At 44.7% G+C, this 20,767-nt stretch overlaps 1 protein-coding gene across 1 annotated transcript in view; it reads left to right on the top strand.

The window, feature by feature from the left end:
• PXDC1 (PX domain containing 1) overlaps positions 1–5,053 on the top strand; it is a 66,116-nt gene extending 61,063 nt beyond the window's left edge. Inside the window, exon 5 of the mRNA XM_066579284.1 lies at positions 4,053–5,053. Coding sequence (XP_066435381.1) covers positions 4,053–4,170 — 118 coding nt within the window. The 3' untranslated portion in view covers positions 4,171–5,053. The remainder of the gene's footprint in view (positions 1–4,052) is intronic.
• Positions 5,054–20,767: the final 15,714 nt, after the last annotated feature.

The following is a 20,767-nucleotide window of genomic DNA, read 5'->3' as shown; positions in this document are numbered from 1 at the left end:
TCCCCACGCCAAGATATCCTTTCGTCTGCCTGTTCACAGGCGGGACAGACCCGGCATGCGGAATCCCACAGCGGAGTTTGTCCTGCTACCCAGCTGGTGACCCTCGCGTACCTGTCCCACGTCTTCTTCCCCGCACAACAAATGTGCCGGCCTGCGCTCCGGCACGCATGCACAGTACAGAGGACGCTGCACCGTCGATTTGCCGATGATGCAGCTCCCACAGCGATTCTACAGTGCAAATCCGTCCATGAACAGGAGCCCTTACACCAAACAGACTTATCTGACAATGGAGCAGGACAGGAGCCGCCAACTTGACCAGAAACCTCTACAGACAAGAAGTATAACCGGCGTCCTCCATAAGGAGGATCCAGAATAAATGTGCCAATCAGTCTATCCACAGAAGTGCTCATGTTGGTGTCCAGTGTTAAAATGAAACAACATTTGCCCGCCTGTAGATCACTTGGGCTGGAGGCTGACTCCGTAACGTCCTAATCCGACACGGCCAGTAAGCCATGACACAGATTAGCTGAGTTTATGTAATCGGTCTAAAGCGTTTTTGCAAACTATAGATTGTCATAAAGTACAAACTGCAGTCAGAAGGGGAAAGGGCAGCCACTGTATCAACTGTGACTTCAGAACCAAGAATTTTTAGTACTACCAATAAATTTGGGTAAAATATAGATGCGACCACATTGTTTTCCTGTAGGGTGACTTCAATGAAAAAAGGTGGTACTGCGGGTAAAGCGCTGTGTGATGATTGAAGAATTCCCAGACTGCACATTACATCGATGGTGTTCATAAGTAGAGATGAGCGAGTATACTCGCTAAAGGCAATTGCTCGAGCGAGCATTGGTTTTAGCGAGTACCTGCCCGCTCGAGACGGAAGGTTCGGGTGCCGGCGCGGGGGAGCGGTGAGTAGCGGCAGTCAGCAGGAGGGAGCAGGGGGGGAGAGAGGGAGAGAGAGATCTTCCCTCCGTTCCGCCCCGCTCTCCCCCGTAGCTCCGTGCCCGCTGCCGGCACCCGAACCTTCAGTCACGTGCGGGCAAGTTCTCGCTAAGGGCAATGCTCGCTCGAGCAATTGCCTTTAGCGAGTATACTCGCTCATCTCTATTCATAAGTAATACTTCTTCATGCCATTTACCTCTTGAAACGCAGTTTAGATAAAAATCTGGCACCGAAGTATTGTTTAAAGATCTCTTATAAAGATAATCACATCTAAATTCCAGGCTGACAAGTAGGTCGTCCCGATTCTTCAGATTGTTCTCATGACAACCTCTATGGTGATAAATGGAGACATCTGATATTTTTAACACGGCCCACATGGATTCTCTGCAGTTATACACATAGTTCTATATTTATTCCTTCTCTCAATTAAGCAGCGAAAATGGGGCTTCCCTTTTACAAACAACTCTCTACTTCCAAGTCAGCAGGAAGAGCCGAGCTGTTTGTTCTTTCCAGATGAATTTATGCTGTAGGAGACAGTGTGATGAAGATATTGCATAATGTGTAATACACTGCAGACAAAAGAGAAGGTAAATACATCCTTCATATATAGTGCGTTGGTACAAGTGCAAGAGCCCAACCACACTGTCTTCTGCACCATCAGTTTCACGCATGGAGTGTAGAAGTTGAGTCCCGGCATGACCGTTGGTCTCCGGACCTGAACTCGCGTATGATGCCCCAATTCGGGTCAGGAGACCAACGGTCAGGCCGGGACACACATTTGCTTTACATGCCTGAAACGGATAGTGCAGAAGACCGTGTGGTTGGCCTCTTATTCCCGACATCTCTCCTTGATTACAGCTTCCACTTGGCCAACTGAACATACTTCTATCTTAAGCACTTATCAATGACCTCTATGCTGTACGTGTCAACAATTCTAGTTCTGTGTCCATGGCTCATTTGTTTGAGAGCTGCAAATAACAGCTGGAGAATGTTTTAGTGAATTTTTAGAATTGCATGGGCTCACAAGAGGATCCATGAATGTGTTTTCATAGCGCTGTGTAGGTGAAGGTCAGGAGAGTTCTCTGGTCTGTGGGTGATAAAGATGAATGGGGTTGTGTGCTTCAATGGCTAGGATGTTCAGCGACCTTGTGAAAGAAAAGAATGATACAAGTCAAGTTTCTCAGTGTCGGTGTCATCACCCTGATATCTCGGCTGCCCGTGTAAAAGATGTTGTTTCTACTGTCCTGTGTGCTGTAGGGCTCGGCCCAGAAATCTGTCCCTTGCACCCTCTTCCAGAGGAAGAGGCGACATGCCTCGAAACGTGGCATATACAAAAAAGTCAATTTTTCAGTCCATGACGTGTATCATTCTCTTCCTTCACAAGGTTGAACTATGTCCCAGGCTTTTGATCCTCTGCAGTATTTACATAATGCTCACATTCCCTTATGGTAGAGTATCCTCTGAGCCTGCTGCACCCTTATCATCCACAGAAACCTGAAATTCACCTATACAGGGTTATGAACATGTGTGATGAAGATATTGCATAATATGTAATACACTGCAGGCAAAGGAGAAGGTAAATATATCCCTCATAAATAATCTGTTGGTCCAAGTCTGATAGGCCGACCACACTGTCTTCTGCACCTTCCGTTTCACGTATGGAATGCAGAAGTGTGTCCCGGCCTGACCGTTGGTCTCTGGACCCGAACGGTCTGCATGCAGAAAACTGAATGTTGGATTGTCCCTCATAAACAGACAGTCATTTCCTTTTGAATGACTACCTGCTTACTGTGAATGGAGGTGGCCCAAAATGATCCCGACTCACTCCACCACCATTCATTGAGCGATGATCGTTCCTGTGTAAAAGCATAGGAACAATTATTGCTTTGACAACCAGTTGGGCAACTGGGCTGGAAAAATCCCATGTAAAAGGTCCCTTACAGTATACAGGAGAAGGGAGAGGAGAGAATAGGATAGGGTAGAAGGTCTTCATCTTGTAATGGCAGCAGGGTTATGGTAGGCTGCAGGCTTGTCTGTAGAAGGGTTTTGTGGTTCCTCTTGAAGCTTTCCGAGGTGGTAAAGAGTCTGATGTGTTGAGGTAGTTCCAGAGTATAGGTGATACATGGGAGATATCTTGGAGATGATGATAGGAGAAGCAGTCAGATGTATGGACATGTTGTGGACGGCCTTGTATGTCATTGATGATAACTTGAACTGGATCCTCTGGGTAATAGGCAGCCAATGAAGGGATTGGCAGACTGGAGAGGGGGATAAGCCGGCAGCAGAGTTGGATGGGTGCAAGAACATTGGTAGAGACAACAGAGGAGAATCTTGCAGTAGATTAGACACTCCTGTATGACATTCATACAAAGAAGTTGCCTTAAGGTCCATTTACACGCAAAGATAATTGTTCAAAAGATAAGTTTTGAGCGATTGTTTTGCATAAACTGCTAATGGACACTAATGTCCATTAGCAGCTTATCACTGTCATTTGCATGTAAATGAGCCTCCGGAGCTGTATGCAGAGAACAGCAGGTGGTCTCCTTTGTTCTGCCGCTGGGCTTTGTGCTGAAGACAATGTAATCAGCAGCTCCAGTGGAGAATACAGCACCATGAACAGCAAACAGCATGCAGTCTGTGTTATCTACTTTCTGGCTGAACGGTGGATTTCATGCTCACCTAAAAATCATCGTTCAGCGAAGAGTGATAGATGGGAGCATTTACACACTACGATTATTGCTCAAACTATGGCTTTTTTTGAGCGATAATGGTTGCATGTAAATGGGCTTTTAATGACACCCCTGTAATAAATTCACTGCTTGCAATTATGGAATAATTTGCAATAAAAGCCAATAAACAAATAATCTGAAAAATAATATTCCTAGATAAATTTTGTCATTCAGTGATTCTGTTACTCACAGCAGGTTTCTCCTAACAGGCATCGTGGGTAGCAATCATAAAGTGCAAGTAAAGTACAGGAGTGAACCCCCAAAATCTTAATTTGTAGTTTATAACTTTAACGCACCCCTGTAGTGGATTCCATGTCTTTGATTGTGATTTCCAGCCTTTCCAGCCTGATTTACTTTCTGTTTTGTTCTTTCTCATAGATTTGGAAATGGAACAGACTTTCCCCCAGAGGTGGAGGATACTGATGACCCAACAGCTTATGTTACAAACTTGTCCTACTACCATCTGGTTCCATTTGAAACAGACATTTTAGACTGAAGCTATGGAGAACCTGCGAGGGTTTATTTACCATGAAGGTGATATCTCTTTGAGTGCTGCTATCCCTGTGGCCTTTTATAAACTCTAAAATGCAATGCTCTTAGCAATTAGCACACAGACCTCAGCAAGGGGAGGGCCAGGAGATGTACACGGTAATGTGAACAGGAGGTAGAAGAACATTGCTTGTTCTTATCATCCACATAACAATACTCACCTTGCCTGTTGCCGCATGAACATTGGGTTTTCCTAGTTTAGCGCATATTCATCCCGTTGACTTGATGTACGAACATCGAGGATCTAGAGACCAAGAACAATACATGGGTATCGTTTCATTTGTATCACTGCCACGGAAGACAACTGAGGCCTCCAAAGCACAATTGTTACAATGTGATGACCACAGAAGAAGAGCCATATCTCCGGATGTTCTTCGAGAGCTGAACGTGTACTAGGTGTTTTGGGGGTAGACTTGTATGTGTATCGGGGGACGACATAAGACTATACAGAAGGGTTCAGTTGGTTGAGTATGTATATTGGGATACTACAGACATCCGTATGTGAAGAATGCGCCAAATGTAGGTGAGATGGGAACCAGCATCAGCGTATGTTACACTTACCGCATCTGCATGGAGTGGAGATCCACGGAAGACCTTATAACTCGGTGGTATCGGACTTTGTCGGTATGGAATTACCTGTGATGGGAATAGACGCATTTGCTGGATTACGAGTAAAGCGAACACGTTTTTCTCCGCTCTGTGTCCCAACCGCACATTCTAATGTAAATAATAGTAAATTATTGAAAATGCTAATTCTTTTATACAATACATTTAAAATCTATTTTATTGAAATGGAAAATTACTCACAATAAATATATTTAATATCTGCAGTGGGAGGTTTCATGGCTACGTGGTAATTATTGTAATTATAGTGCAGCAGAACTACCCAACCGTGTCCTGGAAGTCTTCACCAATGAAGTCTAGAACGTGGCGGACATCTGCAAAGTCGGAGGAATACAGCAGTTACTTGAGAATTGAAATTGTGTGATATTGTAATTGTATTACTTGGATTTTTGGACAACAAATAAGGCTTTTCCTGTTTGGGTTTAGTCACGCTTAACCCCTTAGGGTGGGTTCACACGAGCGTGTTTGCAACATTACATTCCCTATGGTGTGTTCATATGTCCGTACTCTGTTGGTGCGTGCCTGTAAAGATAGGACATGCGTGCACCACAGGGAATGCGCGCCTTGTTTTCAATGGAGCTGCGGCTGCTGCCAACACTTCAGCCAATCACAATCAGAGCGACCAGCAGGCTCTGCACTGCTGTTTTGAGCTATCAGCAGCCGGGGATTTAAAATCCCCGCCTGCTGGTAGCTCTGATTGTGATTGGCTAGAGTGCTCAGCCAATCACAATTAGAGCTACCAGCAGGCGGGGATTTTAAATCCCCGGTTGCTGATAGTTCAGAACTACAGAGCCAGGGGACAACGCCAGAAGTCCCGGCTAAGACCCAGCAGGTGAGTATTTAATTTTTTTTTTTTTAAACTATGAAGCCCTTCCCTGAAAAGCCATTGACGGCTGCCGGGGCTCAGCGGCGACTTCTGTCGCTGTCCACGGCCCTGTAGATCTCAGCTATCAGCATGCAGGAATTTAAAATCCCCGCCTGCTGGTAGCTCTGATTGTGATTGGCTGAACTGCTCAGCCAGTGACAATCAGAGCTACCAGCAGGCAGGGATTTGAAATCCCCAGCTGCTGATAGCTCAGAACTACAGAGCCGGGGACAGCGCCAGAATTCGCGGCTGAGCCCCGGCAGCTGAAGGGTGGGGAGTATTGATTTTTTTTTTAATACACTTTTTTAAATGGCTTTTCAGGCAAGGGCTTATGGAAGAATGCAGGGGTCCGGTAGAGCCGCGGCTCCATTGACAACAAGCATGCAGCTGTGTTCACGCATGTTTTTGCTCGTACCTAGGTGCGTACGTATGTATGCACCTAAGTACGCGCAGAAACACGCTCGTGTGAACCCGCCCTTTTTTTTTTTCACTTTTGTTTTTTTAAAAATCGTAACTCCTTTATTTATCCATTGACGTCGCTGTATGAGGGCTTGTTTTTTGACGGACGAGTTGTATTTTTCAGTGGTACTATTTAATGTACCATAGAATTTTTAAAAATGTTTTTCAGTAAATTATTAATGGAGGAAGATGAAGAAAAAAACAACATTCCGCCATCTTTCGGTGCATCCTGTTTCTATGGCGCACAAACTGCAACAAAAATGACATGGTAACTTTATTCTACGGGTCAGTACTAGAGATGAGCGAATGTACTCGGTTCAGGTGTTTTTGGACTCGAGCACAGCTTTTTCCGAGTAACTGACTACTCGGACGAAAAGATTCGGGGGGCGGCGTGGTGGAGTGGGGGGTAGCAGTGGGGGTAGCACTCTCTCTCTTACCCCCCTCCCCCATACACACACACACTCCCCTCTGCAACCCCCGGCGCCTCCCGAATCTTTTCGTCCGAGTAGTCAGTTACTTGGAAAAACCGGCGCTCGAGTCCAAAAACACCCGAACCGAGTACGCTCGCTCATCTCTAGTCAGTACGATTGCTATGATATCCAACTTATAGGTTGTTTTTGCTTTGTTTTTTTGCTGTACTTATATTTTTTTCAAAGCCTTTTTATTTTTGGAAATTATTTTCTGACTCCATTTTCTGCAGCAATAACTTTTTTTCATTTTTCCATCTACTTTTTTTGAGGGACCTCCTGTAGTTCCCATTGGTACCATTTTGAAATACATACGACTTTTTGTTGCTTTTTTTTGTTGGAGACAGAGTGACTAAAAAAGTGAATGTCTGGCATTCTTTCTTTTTTTTTCAGACGACGTTGATTGTGCGGGGTAAATAAGGCATTACTTTGATAGAATGGACTTTTACAAACATAGCGATATCAAATATATATTTTTGTTTGATAGTTTAGATTCTTTTATTGTAAATATGGCTAAACGTTTTATTTGTTTTAACTTTTGTTACTTTTTTTTTCAACAATTAGTAAAACTTTATTGTTCTTATTTTTACATCTCTTTTTAGTCCCCATAAGGGACCACAACATGCGATGCTTTGATCGCTCCTGCAGTATGATGTAATGCCATAACATTACATCAAACTGCAATCTGACAGACAGTCTATCAAGCCACCCCACGGGGACGGTTGGATAGGCATCTGCCAAGACAAATCTGGGACTTTTCAGCAGGCCCTTGGCTGCCATGACACCCCCACAGCTCCCTGCGATCTCATCACTAGGGTGCCGTATGGGACCCCCGAACATCATTCGGGGGATTTAAATGCCGTTGTCAGAACTGACAGCGGCATTTAAAGGGTAAACCGTACTGATTCACCACGCAGCCGATTGGAGCTGCCAGGGGTGGGCTGTAATAATACAGCACCCACATTGTATGAGGAGAGATAGTCACGTGATCTCTCTAATACATACCCTCAAATAATCTCATATCCACCCCTCCTTATCTGCAGGTTTCGGGCTTATTCACACGTCCGTATATCGGCCGAGTTTTCATGCCCGGCCGATATACGCTGTCCCTCTCTGCAGGGGGAGGAGGCAGGCCGGGAGCAGTGCACTGAGCTCCCGCACCCTCTCCGGTCTTCGCTACTTTTTGCAATGGGAGTGAGCAGGGCGGAACTTAGCTCCACCCCCGTCCCAACCCTCCTATTGTAAACAGTGGCAAGGGGCAGAGAGGGGGCGGAAGCTCAGTGCATTGCTCTTGGCCCGGCCCGCCTCCTCTTCCTGCAGAAAGGGACACCGTATATTGGCTGGGCGTGAAAACCCGCCCGATATACGTACGCATGAATAAGCCCTTCCTGTGTATCCTTGGCGAATTTGCACAACTCCATTAATTTCAATGGGCTATTGCACTACGCAGAAAATAGAACATGATGTATATTTTTTTGGCAAACACAATACGCACATTGGAAAGAAGTTATTGAACTTCCGGCTAGTAGATTTGTGGTGTCCAATATCTTTTGGCAGTCTGCAGGTTTGTATTCACTCACTACATTCAGCTGATGCTGTTTAGCTCTACCATTATAACGTAAAAAAAGGTATAAAATAATTCTTTGATAATTTTACAGAATTTTAAGCCCAAACACATAATTAAAGACATATCTTGAATTCTTTTCATTCCTGTTATTCCTCCCGGTCGGTCCCTTCATTCACTCTCTCACCTCTATCCCATATAGTTTTCAATTCTCTTCCTGGAAATGAATGTTATTTAATGAATGTAACAAAGGTTATGTTGCCTCCATTAAATATTTAATTCATGAGCGGCGCAGTTCTGCTGTGCGCTGACCTCTAAAATGGTGCGAGTAGGAGTCTGCTGATGACGAGGCACCTAAAATAGAAAACTCCATAAAGATGTATTAGTTGCTTTGAATTGCATCGCATGCAGCCTTGACAACAAGGGAAATCTGTCAGGATATTCTCCGCTGCAGATGGAAAGCACTTCATTCTCCTTGGGTTTGAATCAAATGCTCGGAATGGGAAAGCAGCAAGACGCGCCCTTCAGAGGTTAGTCGCTCAGCACAGTACAAGGGTGCATTTACGCGGGACGGAATTAGGCTCAGTCACACGGGCGTTTTTTTGCCCGATTTGCAGATGCGCTTGCGATCTGCAGATATATATACCCAATGCTTTGCAATGGGATCGGTCACATGGTCGTTTTGTATGCGGATGTGCCGAGAATATTATATAACAGCAATTCGCAAAACGCATGTAACTGCGTTCTGCGCAAATCGTTGTTTTAGTATACGTGCTCAATGGGGCCGGCGGCAGCAGCGCCGACCCCATTGAGAACATATACTAAAGATCATTCTCCTTTGCCACAGCTGTAACAGCTGTGGCAGAGAAGAACGATGTTCTCCCATTGAAGTCAATGGAGCCGGCTCCATTGAAAGCAATGGGCTGCCGGCAAGCACTGTATTCATTTTCAGGGAAAGGCTTCAAATATAAGCCCTTCCCTGAAAACAATCCAAAAAAGTGTAAAAAATAAAAAAATATTTACTCACCTTTTTGCAGCTGCCGGAGATCCGCCGTGTCCAGCTGGCTCTTCATCTGAACTGCTTTCTGTAGTATTCAGCAGGCGGGAATTTAAAATCCCCACCTGCTGAATGGACTGCCTCTGACTGGCCACAGCCCTCAGCCAATCTGAGACTGTCATTCAATAGCTGAGAGCTGCCTCTGATTGGCCATAGTGCTCAACCAATCAGAGGCAGCACTCACTCACCCATTCATGAATGGGTGAGTGAGAGCTGCCTCTGATTGGCTGAGGGCTGTGACCAATCAGAGGCAGCCCATTATTGAGTAACTGCTGGCTCGTCCCTGAAGATTTGGGAGGTTGCGGAGGGGATCGGGAGAGAGAGATCTCTCTCACTCTCCACCCCGCTCCCCTGCGCCCCCCCCCCCCCCCCCCCCGAATCTTCAGGGACGAGCCAGCAGTTGCTCAATAAAGGCGATACTCTCTCGAGTAAATCGCCTTAACGAGCATGCTCGCTCATCTCTAATCCTGACAGATGAGTTATTTTTTTGCGATGCTAGTCTATAGGAACAGGACGCTGCAGAATAGACGTCCCGCCGTGCTGTCTGGTTTGAAGTCCTTTATTTTTTTCTGCAATAAACTAACAATTATAAATTAAAGAAAATGCTAATCCTTTGTAATCGGCTGCAGACTGATGAAACTGATCAATCAAAAAAATAACACTCTGCTGTTCTTAAAAGCTCCCTGTACAATAAAGTATCTTTAGAGGATAAAAAAGGACATTTCAATAGGCCGCGAAAACATGATGTGAACCCAACAAAAGTTTTATTATACTTTTCTCTGAGTGTCTGGAATGTTGTGTAATCTACAGCACAGAATGTCCCATTGAGGCGGGTTAAAAGCATTTTACTAAATATCAGAAAAATGGCTCCAAATAACATGTTCCCAATATCTTACAAAATGTATATCTGTTGTTCACTTTGCTGCAGACACCTCTTCTTACAGACGTTTGATCTTGATTGTGTTAAATGCAGGCACATGAAACCGAGTTATCTGTGGGAAGCAATGATAAAAGCAGAGCCGGGGAGTTTGTGACAGAGAATCCGTGTTCATTCAATTTGTTGTACTTTTTGAATTGGTGTTTTTATAAACAATCCTGTATAATACACTAAGGCTGCCTGTCCACGGGCGTTGCGATATCCCGCAGCAGATCTCGCCGCAGGAGCTGCCGCCCGGGAGCAGGAGCCAGCAGACGGATCTCTGTGGTGAGCCCATCTGACTCACCATGGAGAATCGCGTCAATTTGAAGCATGCTGCGATTTGCCGCCCGCGAGCGGAGAATCACTACGGACGGATTTTCGCTGCAAGGGACGCAATGCAAAAACGCCCATGGACAGGCAGCCTTATTAGGCCACTTTCACATCTGGTTGGTGGTTCCGTCGCAGATCCAGCAGAACATACCGGAAGACAAGTCAGGTAGCTGAGCGGGAACCAAACATCCCATTATAGTCAATGGGGTCTGTTCGGTTCCATCATAAGATGGATCCATTAGGCCATGCGGATTCCCCTTTCCTGTCTCCTGAACGGAGCAGGAAAACTGAACTCCTGATGTAGATGTGAAACCACCATAAATCACTAAGTATTTCAAGTACAGTGTATTTATCAATATTATTCACTGTTACTTAGGACACAGACCGCTATAGTTCTAGCTGTCTATCTTAAATTAGCTTATATAGAGCAGTCAGGCATAATATTACAACCATATGCTTAATATCATGTAGGTCCTCCTTGGCTCCAAATCATCAAGGCACGGACCCCACAAGGACTCTGAAGGTATTATATGGTATCTGGCAGCAACATTTTGGCAGATCCTGTAAGTCCTATAAATTGGAAGTTGGGAACTCCAAGATTAGACTTGTTTTTCCAGCACATCCTACAGGTTCTCAAGTGGATTGAGATCTCGAAAATTTGGAGACTAAATCAACACATTCAAGTCTTTGCCATGGTTTTCAAACCATTGCTGGACACTTTTGGCAGTCTGTTAGGGTCACCTCCTGCTAGAAGAGGCAATTGCCATTAGGGCATAACGCAAAGGGATGTCGGTTGTCTCTGGCAGCTTGCCCTTGTTCCATAGGGCACCTTGGTGCCACCTCTTTACCAGCTAACAGACAGGCATGTGGCTGTCCTCATGATGTTAAAGAAAACCTAAATTCATCAGACTAAGCCAGCTTCTGCCATTAATTCATGGATTAGTTATGATAATCATGTGCCTATTGCAAGTGCTTTTGTTGGTGGACAGGGGTCAACATGGGTACTCCAAGTGGTCTATGGCTACGCAGCAAACTGTAGTGTATTGCGTGTTCTTTCTATCAGAGCCAGGATTGGCTCGTTCAGCAGTTTTTGCTACAAGTAGATCTTCTGTGGCCTCATGCCAAACAGACTAGCCTTTGCTTCCCATGCACATCAGTGAGAATTAGGCACCCATGACCCATCACTGGTTCACTAGTTGTCATTCCTTGGAACACCTTTGGTAGCTACTAACCACTGCCTGCAAGAACTGCTATTTTGTAGATGATCTGACCCAGAGGTGTAACTTGAAGCTCCTGGGCCCCAATGCAAACCCTGTAACAGGGCCCCCAACTATAATGCTTTATTCAGAGTACTGGGCTCCCTATATGGAGAAGAGAGGCCTTATGGGCCCCCTAAGGCTCCTGAGCCCGGGTGCAACTGCATCCCCTGCATCCTCTATAGTTACGCCCCTGCTCCGACCTAGTCATCTAACCATCTGGCCCTTGTCATGCCATTCTCGGTATACTGGGGCTGTAGACTTCGATAATAAATCAAGGGAGGGGCTGTGACCACTGGCTTAACTATGGGGGATGCGGTTGTACCCAGGCCCAGGAGCCTTAGGAGGCCCACAAGGTCTTTCTTCTCCATATAGGGAGCCCAGTACTATGAATAAAGCATTATAGTTGATGGTCCTGTTACAGATTTTGCATTGGGGCCCAGAAGCTTCAAGTTCCGCCTCTGGCTGTGAAGAAACAAACAGCAGACAGCTTGGACCAATATAAGTTGCAAGACCACCAGTCAGACCGATTGCAACTAATTTATATGCAATGTGCAGCGTCTGTAAGTGCTGATACTCCCTATCTGTCTGCACTTTCATGTCAAAGTGAAGTAGGGTCATGCCTGTCTGCATAGTGCTTGCCTACTTAGCAGTTAGCAGTGCAAACTTCCTTTAATTAGATAATATTTGGGTAAACTTGACTTCACTGCGATATCGAAAAGAATTATAGCATAAAGTGACTGCAATACTGGAGATGATATACTATGATATTAGGATATACAAGTCAGGAAGGATACCAGTTCTCCTTAGGGAGAGCACTTGGAAGATGTGAGGAGACTTATAAGACCATCCATGCTCCTCTAAGGGATAAATAGAAAATGGAACAATGGCTCTACCTGTTGGAAGATGGCATTCCTGCATGTAAATGTCAGACCTTTTAACAAGCCTTGTAGCAAAGCCAACCATGCACAGAAAGCTGTTTCAGGGTGTTTGCCCATCATCAGTGTGCAGTAGGCTTGGCTAGTAAGAGGCCCATAGAGGTAGATCGGGAAGGGTATTGTTTCTCTTTAGGGAGAGCACCTAGAAGGTATAAGACTTATAAGGTCATCCATGCTCCTCTGGGATATATGCTAATGAGAAGATAGAACAAAGCCTCACCAGCACCACCTATTGGAAGGCAGCATTCCTGTAAATCAATGTCAGACCTTTTACCAAACCTTATAACAATGACTTACAATTATGAGCCAAAGCCAGAATAACCATGCACAGGCAGCTGTTTTGGGATGATTGCCCCACATCTTCCAGACCCACATCTATAGGCCTCTCATTAGCCAAGCCAGAAATCTACTGCACGCCTATGATGGGCAAATAGCCTGAAACAGCTGTCTGTGTATGGTTGGCTTTGGCTCATAATTCCCAGTCCTTGTTACAAGGTTTGTTAAAAAGTCAAAGAGACATCAACTTGCAGGAATGCTGCCTTCCAATAGGTGGTGCTGTAGAGGCATTGTTCCAGCTTCCCATTTGGACATACAAGTCAGTTACACCAAATCAAATCTTTGTTACGGAAGCATATATTTGTCCAAATACATATTGTGTATCAATCAGTATGTTGTCTGCATCTGATTAGTAAACCTCAGCATTAGAGATGAGCGAGCGTACTCGCTAAGGCAAACTACTTGAGCGAGTAGTGCCTTATGCGAGTACCTGCCCGCTCGTCTCAAAAGATTTGGGTTCCGGCAGGGGGTGAGCGGTGAGTTGCGGGAGTGAGCGCGGGGGGGGGGGGGAGTGAGAGAGAGATCCCCCCCCCCCTCCGTTCCTCCCCGCCCCACGCCGGCACCCAAATCTTTTGAGACGAGTGGGCAGGTACTCGCATAAGGCACTGCCTTAGCGAGTACGCTCGCTCATATCTACTCAGCATAGTTATTTCCCTTTATCCAATGCATATGAGCAGAATTCTGAATTCTCTAGAACTTCCATAAACTTAATCTGTATTCATAAAATAGTGTCGTCATGTTTCCCCCGTTAGCACTGAGCACAAATGTCACAGGAGATGCCTTGTGTCTACACTTCAGAGGAGCAGCTTAAAAGCATCATTGGAGACAAAGGAGATTAGATGATGTGGGAGAGAGAAATGAGAGTCCACACATGAAAGGTTTGGGAAAACTGTCATGCAGACTGACACTTGTGTCTATTCCCCGATGCACTGCGGGTTTGAATAGTCGGAGGCTTCTGGCATCCAACAGCCAATTAAACTTGTTTTCCTCACCTATGGATAGTTCAGTGCGGAGGGCATTCAGTAAACTATGCGCAGCCGCCTACACAATTCTGACTCAGACACTTCACTTCTATTTCATACTTGATGTTTCAATGTAAAGTCCAAATAGGCAATAATAGCTGAAGGCCTAATAGGCAGGGGGGCATCAGTAGAAATCACAGTCCTCAGTGGTTAAAATGTCAACGAGAGTAAAATGAATAAAGAACGCTACTTTATTTGCTTCCTTAAGTCTATAAAAATACCAAATCCTATTTTAAATGTATGGCGGTATTGTTTTGAACAAAGCAGGCCCCTGGGGAGACATGGTAGGGGCGGCTCCCACTATTTTGAAAGCTTTAGGGACCTTTCACAAGGAATGGCGCACCACAAGCCGCGTATCTGCAGGCTACCTGCAGATTTTGATACGTAATTAAAAATGGAATAAAACCTGCCTGAACTTTGGCATCAAAATCCACAGTAAGGTCGTTGTCATACATTGTACGTTGCGAGGCGCACAAATATGAACCCCATTCTTTTGCACATGAGTGATTTTTTTATTTTTTCGGCCCCGTGATGCGATGTGGCAAACAAATCGCGCTATCTCTGGGCATGCCCTCGCATCGCCCATTGTTTTAAATGGGGCTGGCGGCAGCATTGCACCACGTACTTTGTGCACATCAGTGCAATGTGATACGATGCAAGGTCTCCCCATTGATAACTGACAGGCGCGGCGGAGGATTGTTACTTTCCTGAAGGAATTGCGCAAAAAAAATACACAACATGGTCTTATTTTGTCTGCATTTGCGCACCAAAGGCCCCATAAAAGTCTATTGGGGCACATGATCCTCGCGAAATTGCGCACTGAACTGCATAATTTCATAGGGAAATTGATAACACCGGGGACTTATTAGGCTGCTTAGCCTGTTAAATCACGGCGCGGGTGTGTAGTGCAGAAAAGTACAATAAAAAGCGGCAATACGTGCGCGATAGCACTTCTTTCACAGCGCACATTTGTAGCGCTATCTCGGGTGTATCTGTGCCTACGCTCATCTGCAGGAGCCCTTACACCTGTGGATTGTGGTGTGGAATTCCACTGCTGTGTCCTGCGGCGTAATTCTGCCCGCGTGAAAGGTCATTTAAATGGACGAATAGGAAAAAACAGGGATAAAGAGAAAGACACAGCTACACACTACACAGCTACATTATTGACAGATTGCAAACATCCCAATCATACATTGCAGAAATGTTAGTCCCATGCAGCACCCAACTAATACTGCTGTGCAGTGGCCAAACAGTGCAGTGGATTTCTGAGGACTTCATGTGAAACTTGCACGGACCCACTCCATTGTTTCCACACTTACTGGTGGTCAGCCGGATGATTTTTGCTCACAGATGCAACCTTTATCCTTAAAAGTGGAGTAGTAGTTACAAAATGTGCGCCCACTGGATGGATCTTCACCAAATTTTGTTTGACAATGACATTGCCCACTAGTAACACACTGTAATATGTGGTGTGTTTATCGAATTGAAAAGAAACTTTAGTATCAACAACTCTGAGTTTTTCAGGCTTGATTCCTGTTACGGTAGTATATCTTTCTTAGTTTATATCGGAGTAAAAGCCATCTGAACAGCCACTGCTGTCTGTCCCTGCTGACTAACCTCTTAGTCTCTAGTAGTGTGCATGCTTAGAATTTTTTATGAAATCGACCTCACTTACAACTCATTGCAGTTGAACTCATAGCTCTCCTCTCTCCATATCCTGGACACCATTGGTCAGTTCTTCTCCACTCAAAACTGTGGGATCCCTCTTCAAGAACAACCTTGCACCCAAATCACCTCAAGTTCCCTTTTGTTCTGCTGGGCTCCTCAGTCAGCAATCCCTTCTCCGTCTGTCACATTTCTCCACTGCTGCTTTTATCAACCTTTAGCATCTCTAAGGTGGCACCTCTGCTCACTTGAGTGGTCCGGGGGCTTTATCACTGTGGCGCAACGGAAAATTCCATCTTAACGGGTGCCTGAAGTGCTTCAAGAAGATTTGGGCTGGTTCTCTAGTGGGTGGAGCTTGACACTTCAGGGCTCATGGTGTTCTAACTTTCTGGTGCTTCATGCATGTAAATTCTTCTGCCATGCACCTGATTCTGGCATACGGCTCTGTCCTCCTTTGTGTCCCCCTGCCTTGCCTGACAGAAGGTCCGAGAGCTGCTGCCGTTTGGTTAGAGGGGAGTGAAGTATCGTTCACTCCTCTTACACTTGGGCCTCCCCTTTCCCCACTGGAACACTGCCACACTGAGTCTATACTAACACCACCATTCTGTGTTAACATTGATAACTGAGTATTACCATTCCCCTTATCCAAAGTTTGTGTCCTGTGGTGTTTGTCACCAAGATATTAGCAGCAGATACCTCAAGTCCTGTAAGTTGCCATGGGGGTCTTCATTAGAGATGAGTGAGTATACTCGCTAAGGCACATTACTCGAGCGAGTAGTGCCTTAGCCGAGTATCTCCCCGCTCGCCTCTAAAGATTCGGGGGGCAGGGAGCGGCGGGGGAGAGCGTGGAGGAACGGAGGGGAGATATCCCTCTCCCCCGTCCCCCCCGCTCCCCGCCGCAACTCACCTGTCACCGGCGCCGGCCCCCGAATCTTTAGAGACGAGCGGGGAGATACTCGGCTAAGGCACTACTCGCTCGAGTAATGTGCCTTAGCGAGTATACTCGCTCATCTCTAGTCTCCATGCATTGGACTTGTTTTTCCATTACATCCCACAGACGCTCCATGTGATTGAGATCTGGAGAACTTGGAGCCAAGCCAATATGCTGTCCTCTTTGTCACAGTCCTCAACCATTGATGAGCAATTACATCGGTGTTGCGGGGTGCATTAATCTGCTGAAACAATTCAACAATTCACTGCCACTAGGGAATATGGTGGTCAATAGGAGGTGAACTTGGTCTGAAACAGTGTCCAGGTAGGTGATACATATCAAAGTAACACCCATATGAATGCCAGGACCCAAAGTTTCCCAGCAGATAATTGCCCATAGCATCAAGCTGCCTCTGCTAGTTTGCCTATATCCCATAGTGCATCCATCTCTTTCCTAGGTAAGTGACACAGACACACACGGCTATCCCCATGATGTAAAAGAAAATATGATTCATCAGACCAGGACACCTTCTTCCGTTGCTTCATGAACCATTCAAGGTTACATACATATGATGCTAAATTAACACACAATATACAGGTTCCCTTTCTAAAAGCTTTCTAGTTGGAGCATGATCATATATATGAAATCTGCTCTATGTATGCTATCTTACATCAATTGCAGGGGAATCCCGCAGTCCACTATAAACCAAATAATGCTGTCCTATACACTCTATGAAGGCCCATTTTTCTGTTGTCCTGCTGTTTGCAATCCACTTTCATTCAGGGAGCCTGTAGCAAGCCTAGCATTCTGCCAGAAGTTCACTGTCCGGCACTTTCTTGCACTGACTCCCATGCTGTATTGCAGTCTGTGGTCCAATCAGCAGGAGGGCAGTATCTGAATGCCCACCCTCTGATCTTCCAGGACAATTCAGGCATTATGACCAAATGGTGAGTAAACCCAATACAATCTGTGTACACACAGACAGTCACCCCCCTCCTTCCCCAGGAGAGGCAGAGATTGTGGAGATCATTATCACAGTGTCTGTTGATCTGTCAGCCTGCAACCTCTGATCATGGTAGCACCCTTGTGTAGAAAGCGTCTCCCCACATTGCTAAGGAAATGTCCTTGTTACTACAGAAGCTCTGTACCTAATGACAGACAGTGGATTACAGAGCAGCTGGAAGGGAGACCCCTAGTGGCAGCTACTTCAAACATGATTTACAGTGGTAAAACTGCAAAAAAATTTATTACAAGTAACACAAGCTAGTAGATGAGAATAAGTTGTCTGAAACGTTAGTGCCCCTTTAATAGCCAGTGGTGGGCAAGATAAAAAAATGATGGCTCTTGGAAGGCAGGGATGAAAAAAGGAAATACAAAAAACTGGCTGTGATGGGAAGTAGAAAATCACGAACATACTTTTATCATAATGTAAGATATTTTTAAAAATATAACAGTTTTCTAAAGTAATGTATGTTTCCAATGTGTAACGTAAACCACGAACAGCGACTGTTAGTACATAATGGTAACCATACTCACAAGCTAAGCATTTTACTGACGGTTATGATGTAGAACTTGTCCCAGTACTTCGTTATTAGCTTATAATTATTCACAGACCAGACAATAAAATATTTCTGTTGACTTTATTTCTCAAAGGATTTGCCTCACTGCTGTCCAAGCAATCAACCTTTGAGCAAAGTTAATTTACAGCCTAAATTCTAAGTAATCCTTAACAATATGCAACTCCAGAGACTTTTCCGAAGGCTAAAAGCAAATTACATGTCTTGCCCTCAAAGCTTTATTGTCATTTTATGGAATCAGGCTTTGCTGTGCTGGTCAGTTCAGTATGAAGAGACTTAACATTTTCCCCATAGACAACATTTAGTTAAGACATCTCCATGATATGTGACCAGGAAACTGCATTTTCTGCCATGAGTTCATGAGCGGTAGCGTACTATAAATGGCAGTTATGGGGAGAGAGCAAAGAGCAGGTCATAATATTCTCCTAAGTATAAGAGCTTGGGAATAGTCAAGGCACGGTGCCCTGCCCTCCTCCAATGATGATTATAGGAAGGCAAGGCATGTTACAACATGCTGCTGCATTATGAAGATGGAACAATACCTCTGCAGCGCCACCTATTGGAAGGCTGCATTCCTGCAAGTTAATGTCAGACTATTTATACAAGACTTATAACAATGACTGGGAATCTGAAAACCAAGCCAGAATGCATACACAGACAGCTTTTCCAGTTTTTCCCCCCTTTATCAGTGTGCAGTAGGTTTCTAACTTGGCTAGGAGAGTCCTATAGATGTGGTTTAGGAAGGGTATCATTTCTCCTCAAGGAGAGCACTTAAAAAGTGTGTGAAGAGACTTATAAAAAACATGTCCATCCAGTTCAACCTATTATTCTGCAAGGTTGATTCAGAGGAAGGCAAAAAAAAAACATAAGATAGAAGCTAATTTTTCTCATTATAGGGGAAAAAAATCCTGCCCACCTCCAATCTGGCAATCAAAACAATTCCTGGATCACCGACCCTTCTGAAGTAATCAGTGATATAAGATGTAATATTGTTACATCCAAGGGGGGCGTCCAGGCCCCTCTTGAACTCTTTTATCGAATTCATCATCACTACATCCTCAGGCAGAGAGTTCCATAGTCTCACTGCTCTTACAGTAAAGAACCCCCTTCTATGTTGTGTAGAAATCTCCTTTCCTCTAGACGTAGAGGACATCCCCCTTTTTACAGTCCTGGGTATAACTAGCTGATGGAAGAGATCTCTGTATTGTCCCCTGATATATTTATACATAGTTATTAAGCCACCCCTTTGCTGTCTTGTTTTTAAACTAAGTAACCCCAATCCTGATCACCTCTCTGGCTATTGTAGTCCGCCCATTCCATTTATTACTTTCATTGCCTGCCTTTAAATCCACTGATATGTCCTTCTTGAGTACCGCTGCCCAAAAATGGGGGTCTGACCAATGACTTGTAGACAGAAAGAACAATGTTCTCCTCATGCACCCCCAAACCTCTTTTGATGCACCCCATGATCCTATTTGCCTTGGCAGCAGCTGCCTGACACTGGTTGCTCTAGTTAAGTTAACAGTTAAGTAACATTAGCAAATACTTTTCCATGTATTTTTTTTTCAGTGGGTTCCCATTTAGTATGTAATGGTGACATGTATTTCCTCTGACCATGTGCAGAACTTTAAAGCCCTTTTACACGCAATGATTATCGCTCAAAATTCATTCAAACGTCCGAAAGTGAGCGATAATTGTTACATGTAAATGTGGACAGTCGTGCACCATCCGTCCACTTTTCATCTGCAGCTGGATTTTAGCCCACATAAAATCCATCGTGGAGCCAGCCAAATTTGTTCCATTTGAATGCATTTCATTCAGTCTTTTGAAAAGATGCAGGATGGTTTTAGTTTGTCTTGCATACATAATGGAATCCTGCTGGCCAGATAATCCCTGGCATAAACACACGCCCATCTGAACAAACACATGCTACCGAGTTTACTTTAGCTAATAAAGGGAGAACAGAGATGATTAGGTGTGAGTAATGTTATGCAAAAATGTTGTTAATTAAATCAATCTTTTGGCCCTTTAAGCAATATTCGTTGCATGTAAAAGGGCCTTTACATTTAGTGACTCTGTCAAGATTACTCTATTTCTTCTATTCCAATGTTTTTTATTTTATTCTTGTGAATGTATTGTGACATAAGTATAGAGAAACAGAAGTGTGTTGTTTCCAAACCTGCAGTAGTTTGAAAGCAGCAGGGGGTTTGCTTTGGAAATTACTTGTTTTTACTGATAAAGTCTCTGGGCTGGTACAGTGCAATACTTGTTTATCTGCTGTCTTCCTTAATACTGTTTTGAATTTAGGAAGCTGTCCAATATGTATGCGGCTGTCAGGTTTATATGATGACCTTTCGAAGTTGCAGACAGTGAGTGCTGTTAACCCTTTAGTGACCATCCATACGTATTTTCACATCATGGGTGTCTGAGCTTTATTCTACAGTGCTGTGAAAACACGTTGGCCGCGTAGAATAAGGCCCCGGAGTCTGTGAGTGCGACAGCTCCATGTCATCGGAGGTAGCCAAAAGCCTTGA

This window comes from Eleutherodactylus coqui, chromosome 9, assembly GCF_035609145.1.
Source record: "Eleutherodactylus coqui strain aEleCoq1 chromosome 9, aEleCoq1.hap1, whole genome shotgun sequence".
Taxonomy (NCBI): Eukaryota; Metazoa; Chordata; class Amphibia; order Anura; family Eleutherodactylidae; genus Eleutherodactylus; species Eleutherodactylus coqui.
This window is presented reverse-complemented; position numbering and strand designations above follow the sequence as displayed.